We start from the raw sequence: 10,326 nt of genomic DNA on the forward strand, positions 1-10,326 counted from the left end.
ACATGTGCATCAGTGCAGTTTTTATTTTCGAAACATAACCTCACCTCGAGATTTTTTCATGGTCTCAACGTTCACCGTATTTTTATCGATAATTTTAGGATCATAACCGAGCTACTGGGGCTGCAAGTTCCTCCCGAAGATATCTACGCTCTTCTTCTACGAATATGTCACATACCGCGTAATAAAAAAAAAGAAAATGATGGAGAATTACCGAGGCATAAAAGCCAAACAAAATAAAAAACCATGAGAATTAAGCAGTCGTTATTCCTTTTACTTTTCATCATTTTACTCCTTGTCACCAAAGAGTGTATACTCTGCTTGTCAGAGTGCTGAAATGTTGCTCAGCAATACGTAAAATGAAACTAAAAATGATCCGTTTGGTACGGGTAGGATGTAGCCCCTTATGTCAGGCAACTTAACATCAATTGTGCAGCAACGGAAACAGACCTCAGGCGTACGAAAATAATCAAACCCCGGTAAAATTGTAAAAAATTAGCGCGGAAATTCTTATTGCAAAATACCTACCTTCTTCAAATATCTTATTGTAAATTCATGAATAACAAGTCTATATAAATTGGGTGAAAAAATTATTTCAGACTTCAAAATCTTCAGTTTCGAACGATTATTTCGATATTCATCTTGCTAACGTTATTTACGAGGTGAGAAATAATAGCGAGATTACATCACATTACAAGATCATTTTACAACCGTTAAAGAGTTTCCAAGCAAAACTATTGGACTTTGACATTTCGATTGTTCCGAATGAAGAAGAAAAGGAAAAAGGAGTTTGTTCATGTCCACGGCAATATTGGACAAGGCCCCGCGGAATACATGACTATAAAATAAAGTAAAAATAAAGCGCAACATGCGTCACCATCCAACTTACTGGCACGTACTACTGAAGTGGGGGGGCTACTCATCTCTCTTTCACTCTTCCGCGATACTTTCTGTGCACGCGAATCTACCTCCAGCGTTGACTATATCCTCAGCCAACGCCTCCAGTAGTAAATACTCTGACGATAAGCCAGAGATTGCAACTTCAATCAGATCGGAGATGTGTTGTGCACTGTCTAAACTCTGTGCGATCCACAAATATTAAATCTTTACCACAGAATTAAATCCAATCTTATCTGCCAAAGTCATGTATTTTTAATATCTAAGGCCGACCGGTTGACCATCCTTACTCTAACCTAACCAATGATAAATCGCGTACTTCCCGCGTTGCGTCAGCATTCACATTCTGGCCGGCATGGATCTGGCTCACTGATCTCCACTGTACGCAGTAGAAATTTAGAGATCAGTGATCTGCACTATGCTTAGCGCCCGTCACACCCGTGCCCGATTTTCGGATATATCTATCATCTAGTGATCGATCCATTCCACATCTCATTTTTAATCTGTCCAAATTATATAGATTATCATGTGCATGCCACAAATGAAACATATATAGTAATTGAGATAAAATATTCAATAGCGGTTTTGAATTTTCTTTCTAAACGAAATAACGCGTTTGCATTAGTGAATATAAATACAAAGCGTAAACGCTGAGGCAGATGGTGCTGCAACACATTTAACAACTGTGTGTTTAGCCTACGAATAATTATGTCATTGCCTTTATACTCGTGACTAATTCTGAATAACGATCAACGTCATGCGGTACATTCCGGTGATTCCCCAACAACCAGTAAATGGGGAAGAATTCTGAACCAACCGGAAGTTCTCCCCCACTATCCAGAACCACCGCGATACGAACTGACGGGGACACAACAGTGACCAACGTTAATGTGGCACAAACAAGTTCAGTTATGTACAGTTATCCAACCTGTTAAAGCGGGTTTCGTGTTCGCGCGGGAAATACAAAAATTTTCATTCCATACGTAATGTGCTGTTTCTGACCGAGTGGTGTTAAAAACAAACGACAATATGACGAGAACCCAGCTTAACGTAAACGTAAGACGTTGTCATTTCTGCATTGAAAATTATTTTGTATATTGGTGGCAAGGCAAAAAAAAAAAAGAAAGTAAATTAATTAGTAACGGTGTTATATAAAGTATAAATAAGCATAATATTTTTCCATCTTTTCAGAAGAAGCTCTCCAACTGCAACATCGGTTTTCCGAATGAAAAGACGCGTCTTATTAAGTAATAATAATATTTTCATTGACAAGACCTTGCACTAATTGACTTGGAAGAATATAATCTAAACGTTTTATTTCTTTTATTCCTCACAGCAACGCTGCTGATTTATTGAGTGTTCAATCTGACAGGGGCCGAGTGATTCCAACAGATAGTAAACGCGATTTCACTCAAAACTCGTCGAAATCCAGAAACAGCTCTTATGAATCATTTAGGATATCCCACCTGATATTTGCCATAATTTTCGGATCCATCGTCGTGATCGCAATTGTATTGATGATAATAGGTAAGTGATAAGAATTTACACGAAATCACATTTTCCTCACACCCCAAGTGCTCAAAATTTTCCGCCCAATTTTTCTCATCGCATCACATTGACCGCCGTTTAAAATTTCACACTCTACCATTTCATTAATAAAGTCAAATGTTACCTGAATCATCTATAATTTGAACACAGTGCGCATGAAAGTTAGGCAACAAAGATCTTCGGAGAGAATAAGAAAAAAGAAAGTGTTCTTCCTCTTAAGCAACAGCTGTAAGAATGTATGTAAGGAATGTTTACATTTTGGAATCTTACGCTTCTGATGGAAGCCCGTAAGACAGTCAAAGACCGTCTAATAATTGAAATGCGGATATGCATTATCATTAATTACGAGAAATTTCATTGTTCATCTAGAGATGCGTGGCGGCTAGGTGGTCTAGTGGAGTAAGGCTCCGGTCAAGCATCTCTAGATACCAGGTTCGATTCCTGGCTCCGCCGTTAATTTTTCGAATTTACCAGTTTATCAAATTTATATCTTCAGAATAAGAGAAGCCTGTAGGGAAAAGGAGAACTGGCGCAATTAAAAATAAGTACAGTAAATTTAAATCTGAGGACCATACGCTCTAAAGATCATAGTCGGATTTCTTTCGCGACGCGTGTAATTTTGATAACTGATTATCCTCATGCTATTATGTATACAGTAAGACTCTGTGGATACCTACTTAATACAGCGTGTGAAGGTATCTTAAGATAAACTGTTCGTAGGATATATGAATTGAGAATACAGAGTTCTTGGAACGAGTCGTGAGCGAATTTATTTTTTCCTTCCTCTGGTTACGGCATGCAATTTCATGCCCAAATGGCACTAGCTACTCACATTTCTTATCTACACGACCAGCAGGCACATTAAAGTTTTAATCCTGGCCGCCACCCTGGCCAGTTGACAATTGTTATCTACGATTTTGAACGTCCACTTCGTTAGTTAATGTTATATATTTATTTGTAACGATAATGACCGTCGGTCAAAGAATACTGACGATTTTTGTATTGGTACAAGAGTCGTACGAAATTTGTAAATTATTTTAAGATCTGTGCAGTCGGAGGTAGAATCTGTATAAATCATCATTTCAAAAAACCACATACTACTTTAGAGTTTAAAAAATAATGACAGTAAATATATACGCATATGCTTACTACCCGAAAAGTGAATGGGTAATTACTGCAATTATAGATGTAAAATGTATATAAAATTTATTTTTAATCATGTTGCCATTTTCTAAAAAAAAATTATAAAAATTTTATTTACAAGGTTTAAATCCAATGAATTTTTCTCCCGGACTAGAATTTTTTTGTATACGAGATTTGCGGTAGCATAAACTTTGACTTTATTCCCTTGTCGCATGATGTACTATTAATTATTTTGTTTTCGTAAATTTTTGAAAAGTTCTATGGAGTTCGCATCCTAGGGTAAAGACTCCTTTGGGAATAATCGAGGGTCATTACAAAATATCGAGCGAGGGACGTCGGTTCGAAGCCTACGAAGGGATACCCTACGGCCAACCGCCAATCAAGGAGCACAGATTCAGGGTATAAAATGCTAATTCTTCTCCACTCTTAATACACGTGAACATGTCTACGTTCACAAATTACAGTAGATGTAAGGAATCGATAAACTTCTAACGCAGATTCCGAGGCCGGTAACGTCATGGAAAGGTGTCCGGATGGCGAAAAAATTTGGCTCACCCTGTTATCGTTGGGGCCCAATTCCTGCAGTACGAGGACCGAAGGACGCGGCCAAGGATTCGGAGGATTGCCTTTACTTAAATGTGTACTCACCAATAACCGATCACCGTAAACTAACCGGACAACGAACGGATCTGCTGCCGGTTATAGTATTTATTCACGGTGGGGCCTTTCGGTCCGGAAGTGGAATGCAGTACGGTCCCGAGTACTTGCTCAACGAAGACGTTGTCCTGGTCACAATAAACTACAGGCTTGGACCACTTGGTGAGCTTCAAATAGTTTCGCGAACTTACTCAAATTCCCAAGAAATAAAAATGTCGACGAGATATGACGTTGCTGGTTATGCAGGTTTCCTTAGTACAGAGGATCACGTTGTGCCTGGAAACATGGGGCTCAAGGATCAAGTGGTAGCGCTGCGATGGGTTCAGGATAATATTAAATCCTTCGGAGGAAATCCAAAAAAGGTCACGATCGTTGGACACAGTGCAGGCGGTGTCAGCGTGCATTACCATTACTTGACCAACATCACGAAGGGCTTGTTTCATAGTGAGTGGAACTCCAACAATGTCCACGATTTAAGAAGCAAACCGTTCACCATGAACTTTTTGTCTATTATGCCTGTACAATCATTTCATTACTTCTCATCTATAGACGGAATTTCACTAAGTGGCACCGCACTGAACTGTTGGGCGCAGACCGAAAACTCTCTCAACAAGACTAAGCAGCTTGCGGCAAACTTAGGATGCCCGGATTCTACTGTCGAGGACATGATCGATTGTTTGAGGGGTCAATCCGCCCACAATATCACCTATGGTGCCGCAGATTTTTCCGTAAGTATATTTGCAAACACTAAGTATATCATCGAGAAGAAATGAAAGAATGTGATATGTTAACGCGATCAATCTAATTACTTCGATATTGAAAATTTTACAATCCTATAGTTCCAATCCTGAACAAAATCATGACGTGAAATTACTAACAATTATTTGAAAATTCTTTCAAGACCTTCGCTTGAAATTATTTCACTATATCCCACATGTTGGAAACAATCTGCATTGAAGAGGTAAAGAATTGTTGTGCTCGAACAAATTCATACGCGTCAATAGGAATTGGGAAAAACCGTTCTCCATATCTTTTCTAAACATGCAATATTAAAATTCTACGAACGATGAATCACATTTCCCGTGTCTTCATTTCCTACTAAACGTTATCATCACACAGATCGACATACTCTTATATCATACGGAGAATACTCTTCGAACGAGATTCTCTGGATGTGACGATAAGGCGAATTACTCAACACCGCGTGACTTGTTTCAGCCGTGGTTGGACAATCCGTTCACCCCATTTGGACCTGTGGTGGAAAAGGGAGGTAGCGAATTCACTTTCATCGATAAACCGCCAATCGAAGTAATTAACACGCGCCAGGCTCAAGACCTCCCATGGATTACAGGAGTAGTTAGCGAGGACGGTTTATTCCCGGGTGCCGGTAATTACAATCATGCATGTTATATCTTGATGATGAATGATCACTCGAATGAATTGCCTTTATTTCTTTTCCACGCATTAAAAGCTCTTATAAAACATATTGAGAAGAAAAATAGTATATTGTGTAACAAGGAGGCAAACTCGGTATTTTCGGACCAGTCGTAGTTTGCGATATGAGTCGTAGGTGAGCCGAAGACGAATACTGGAAATACGCGAGAGAATAGACCGTTGCCTCCTTGTTGCACACGATTTTTTATGTAATGAAAATATGTTATGCGTTTTTTCACGAAGCACGAAATTGAGGTTAGGGTCGAGTAATGTCGGATTTGTTCGCGACAACGCATGCGCGGAGTACAGAAAATACCACTATTCAACTCCTAGGACTTAAAAGTGGTCTTTTAAGTAATCCGCGCATGCGCATTCGCAGAGTAACTCGGCCGTAATAGAAACGGATACTTTGGGCGTGTTCGGAAATTGACTGAAAGTACTGTCAGTACTGAAAATCTACAGTATACGTCACTTGGACTATACCATTTTCAATACTGACAGTACTTTCAGTCAATTTCCGAACACGCCCTTTGTGTACGGAAAATAGGCGTGAAAAAATGCGTAAAACATTCTCGGGTTATGTAAAAAAGCGTTACCCTGAACGAAACTAAATAACGATTAAAAGATTTTCCTACTCACAGAATTTGTAGCAAACAAAACACGGCTTAAAGATTTGAATGAAAATTGGCTCGCATACGCACCCCATTTGCTGGATTACAACTTTACGATACCACTGAAAGATCAGAATGTGATAAGTACATTAATCAGGAAAAGTTACCTGGGTAACAGAGCAATCGACAGTAGTACTGTAAATGACACTGTGCGTATGATGAGCGATCGATTGTTCGGTTACCACGCAGCGGAAGCTGCAAGGCTACAAGCACGAGCTGGTAACTCCGTATTATTTTATTATTTCTCGTACCGAGGTACCTACAGCTTCAGTCAGTGGTTCTCCAACACTGACCAAAACTTTGGTAATTTCTTCTGCATCCTAATATTTTTTTTTTTTTACTCTAAATTCAAATAACTCGAGTATATACAATAAATATTATGAGATTTGCATGATTATTTTTTTTTTTTTAACAGGGGTCTGTCACGGTGACGATCTTGCCTATGTTATGCATTCGTTTTTTAATGCAACAACAACGAAACGGGACCGGGAAATGCAAAAGGTGCTTGTTAAACTTTGGGTGTCATTTGCGAGCAAAAGGTGAGTGTGAAACAAATTTTGCCGCCTATAGTCTTTCTTAATTAGTCAAACCGTGGATTTATCTAGATAATCATTTATCTATTTCTCAAGACTGAATGTACTATTGCCCAAACATGGGATATAAATTTTCTATTCTCAGCTTCGCCTTGATAAATTAAACATAATTATGCAGTGACCAATCGCTCTTACGATAATGTAATCTTTTCAGCAAACCCAACGTACACTGGCCGACAATAAACTCGGAAACAGATGATTTTTATTATCTGTACATTGCAGGACCGCAAAATCTCAGCATAGAAAGAACCAGGGACTTTGGAAGGGAAAGTTTTTGGCACAGTATCGGTTTTAATGAGAACATTTTGCCAACTAAAACGCCGACTGCGAATTAATCGCAAAAAATCTTTTCAAAATCATCTCTAAGAGCGTGGAATAAATCAAAGATGAATAGCCGGCAATCCCGCGGCGCGGTCCAATTAAAAAAAGAAAATAACTGATTACATAATTCCATTACTTTCTTTTATTTTTTCAAGCTAAGTAATCGTTTTGCACACGCAGTAACAACTAGGTATACGTAATCTATCGTGTGACTTAATTTTCTTTATTAATATTGACATATTTAGCAACGATGTATTAATATTATTGTTATTATCGTAATCGAGACGAGTCGTGACGAGATCTACAAGGAAAATTTATAGGGAATGATTTTGTGGAACGATGAATGGACGAGAAAAGATGTCCACCTAATAGGTTTCTATTTTGCGATATATATAAACGCTTGTGATGCTTTTTTGTACTGGTATCTTAGATTACTATGACAGGTACCACAACAGGTATTTACTACAGCAACTCTACAAAGTAGAAGATTTTTTTCCTTCTCATACAATATTCAAAACGTCATTTAATTTGAATTAAATCGAATGATACGTGCAAGCTTGTTTTTGACGCGTTTATGTCAAACATGTGAAACCTCCGTAAATGATTTATAGATCATTCAAGACATGTTCAGGCTGTATGTAAAATGATCTCTGATGGTTGAATTGATGCAATGGTGATGCATAATAAGAATTTATGATATACATAATAGCAACGTTATAAAAACTGTTTGTCGAAAATATGTGATAATGAAATAAACAGTATATCATTTTTCATAAAGTTCTCCAGGTGTCTTTTATTTCTCGTTTGACGTTTTCGTTCAGAAATTGATAAGGCATAACTTTTCATTATGCAGCCCAGTTGCCAAAAAGAAATCTTAAACGTATAGGTGAAAATTGCGTTGGAATGATACTTACCTCGTCTGAAGCACGGCATTTGCACGTTACTTACACTAATTCAATCACTCACGCACAACAATATGTTCACCATAGACTACAATTCACCGCCGCGGTGGAAAGAGACGCCGCACCAAACTTACGCCATTGAATGCCCGAATCGTACTGTGGCCTCAAGTATGTCGAACGCCTGATGAGGGATGGCGGTTGAAATTTGAACCATTGGAATTGCGTACAGCAGACAAGAAGTGCGTACAGAGTGGAGCCTGTACATTCCCGCTAGATGTCGTTTTTTTCACTCTTATTCTTAATTCAAGCTAGAACTGACGATGACGTAATTGAAGAAGGAAGTTTACCGTGATTATTATTTATGCTGAAAACAAATAAAATTCAATCGACGATTAATGGCCGACTGATGATTGGCGGGAAAATAGGACGTATTGTTAAATAATAGTAAGGAAAGCAGGAACTTATGCATATACTTGACGGGTTTCCTTGAATATTTCGTGTGCGTTTACGAATACGCTTCGTTATTTCGTTCTCGGAATATATACATTTCATGTTTTCCCCCCTTGCGTCCGTTGCAGTACCGATGTGAGAAATAGAAGGCTGTGGATTTGACAAAAGTGTGGCGCCATATTGCCTGCTTGTGTTTGGTTGCCGTTGTGGCGCGTGGTCAAGAAAGAATTATTATCTCTCAACAGAGTCGCCATGTCCGATAATCAGGTGAGAGTAATTGTGAGAAACTAATCAAAGCTCAAACCATAATTACAATTTCTTTATTTCTCTGCCAGACCAATTTTACCTCGCTTACAGTCAGCCCGCTATAACCTTTCCGTCTTTCAGGAACAGAAGCCCGAAGCCGGCCCAGGTGACGCGAATTCAGAGTATATCAAACTCAAAGTCGTAGGAAATGTGAGTATCATCACAGGATATAAAAATCTGGCTGTAAAAATTATAAGGAAGACTTCTCTAACCTCATACTTGCAACAACGAATTAAATTTTGTTAAATTCTATTTTTTTCTCTTCCCCTCCACAGGACAGCAATGAAATTCACTTCAGAGTTAAGATGACCACACAAATGGGAAAGCTGAAAAAATCTTACAGCGATCGTGTGGTTAGTTCAATAAGTCTTAGGTTATCAATAATTTTCGACAGTAATTATTTATAATTTAAGATGCTTGGAAGAAAAATTTTTTTTGTTATCACGACATAACTTCCCCCTCTTGTTTATTGTTGGAATCCGAAGCAAAAACAGTAGTCGTCGTTAATCGATACTTGGCTACATTGTTTGCTAGTATCTAATCACAAATAATTGCAAGCTCTGTTTAAATTTAGTCAAATTATTCAATTTTGCACTATCTTATCCCCAAGTTATGCCAAGTTTCTAATCTCTGAATCATCGATCAACGTAATAATTTATGATATAATTTTCCATCAGGGAGTTCCAATGACATCGCTCAGGTTTCTTTTTGATGGCAAGAGAATTAATGATGACGAAACGCCAAAGCAGGTATGCCATTTTGCCAAGATCTATTCTACTCATTATTTCACTTATATGATTTTTAACAATGTGTGTAAACACTGGGTCTCCTGGCGAACAGTAGTTTTCTGAATATCAATTTTTATAAACATTACTTCTAAACTTTTGAGTCTATCAACTTTTGTATAATGTAGTTAACACTGAGAACATATCCTGAATCTTTTCCGATTTGTTAAAAACCTAGAACACGGAAAAAATGTACAGACAAAAGGTGTAAAAACAAATACGTATACCAAAGATTGAAACACTATAAGTTTCAATTTCACTTTCAACAGCAATGCGCAGAAATTTTACCTTTAAAACTGATTCAAATGTTATATTTCAATATTCGTAGTGATTTTCAACATTTTTTCAGTTGGAAATGGAGAATGACGATGTCATTGAAGTCTATCAGGAGCAGACGGGTGGTCAGTACTGAAGGATCAAAAGGGAAAGGCCATGTAATTTGGTTTTAATATGTTTAAAGTGAAAGTGATTAACGTATAAAAAGAATGAATCTAAAAAAAAACAAAAAAATGGACAAGATTAATGATATGCATATGTATGTTTAAAAAAATCATTTGTAATTTAATTTCAACAATTTACCCTCGATGTGCTGTTTTACATTCCTATAACATAATGACGGGTT

At 37.8% G+C, this 10,326-nt stretch overlaps 2 protein-coding genes across 3 annotated transcripts; both read left to right on the forward strand.

The window, feature by feature from the left end:
• Window positions 1-935: 935 nt before the first annotated feature.
• LOC124218439 (venom carboxylesterase-6-like) lies at window positions 936-8,011 on the forward strand. The gene is made up of 11 exons (XM_046624910.2): window positions 936-1,950; window positions 2,086-2,141; window positions 2,231-2,421; window positions 3,842-3,984; window positions 4,083-4,404; window positions 4,489-4,686; window positions 4,792-4,970; window positions 5,461-5,629; window positions 6,318-6,650; window positions 6,763-6,886; window positions 7,095-8,011. The coding sequence occupies exons 1-11, from the start codon at window positions 1,924-1,926 to the stop codon at window positions 7,273-7,275; spliced, it is 1,923 nt and encodes a 640-aa protein (XP_046480866.1). The 5' UTR covers window positions 936-1,923; the 3' UTR covers window positions 7,276-8,011.
• Window positions 8,012-8,724: 713 nt separating this feature from the next.
• Window positions 8,725-10,230, forward strand: LOC124219500 (small ubiquitin-related modifier). 2 transcript variants are annotated; one of them, XM_046627125.2, is made up of 5 exons: window positions 8,725-8,880; window positions 9,001-9,069; window positions 9,195-9,272; window positions 9,597-9,668; window positions 10,054-10,230. In XM_046627125.2, the coding sequence occupies exons 1-5, from the start codon at window positions 8,866-8,868 to the stop codon at window positions 10,114-10,116; spliced, it is 297 nt and encodes a 98-aa protein (XP_046483081.1). In that variant the 5' UTR covers window positions 8,725-8,865; the 3' UTR covers window positions 10,117-10,230. The 2 variants fall into 2 exon arrangements, with proteins under 2 accessions (XP_046483081.1, XP_046483082.1); XM_046627126.2 differs by having other exon boundaries at window positions 8,742-8,880; window positions 9,007-9,069.
• Window positions 10,231-10,326: the final 96 nt, after the last annotated feature.

The sequence above is a fragment of the Neodiprion pinetum genome, chromosome 5 (assembly GCF_021155775.2).
Source record: "Neodiprion pinetum isolate iyNeoPine1 chromosome 5, iyNeoPine1.2, whole genome shotgun sequence".
Taxonomy (NCBI): Eukaryota; Metazoa; Arthropoda; class Insecta; order Hymenoptera; family Diprionidae; genus Neodiprion; species Neodiprion pinetum.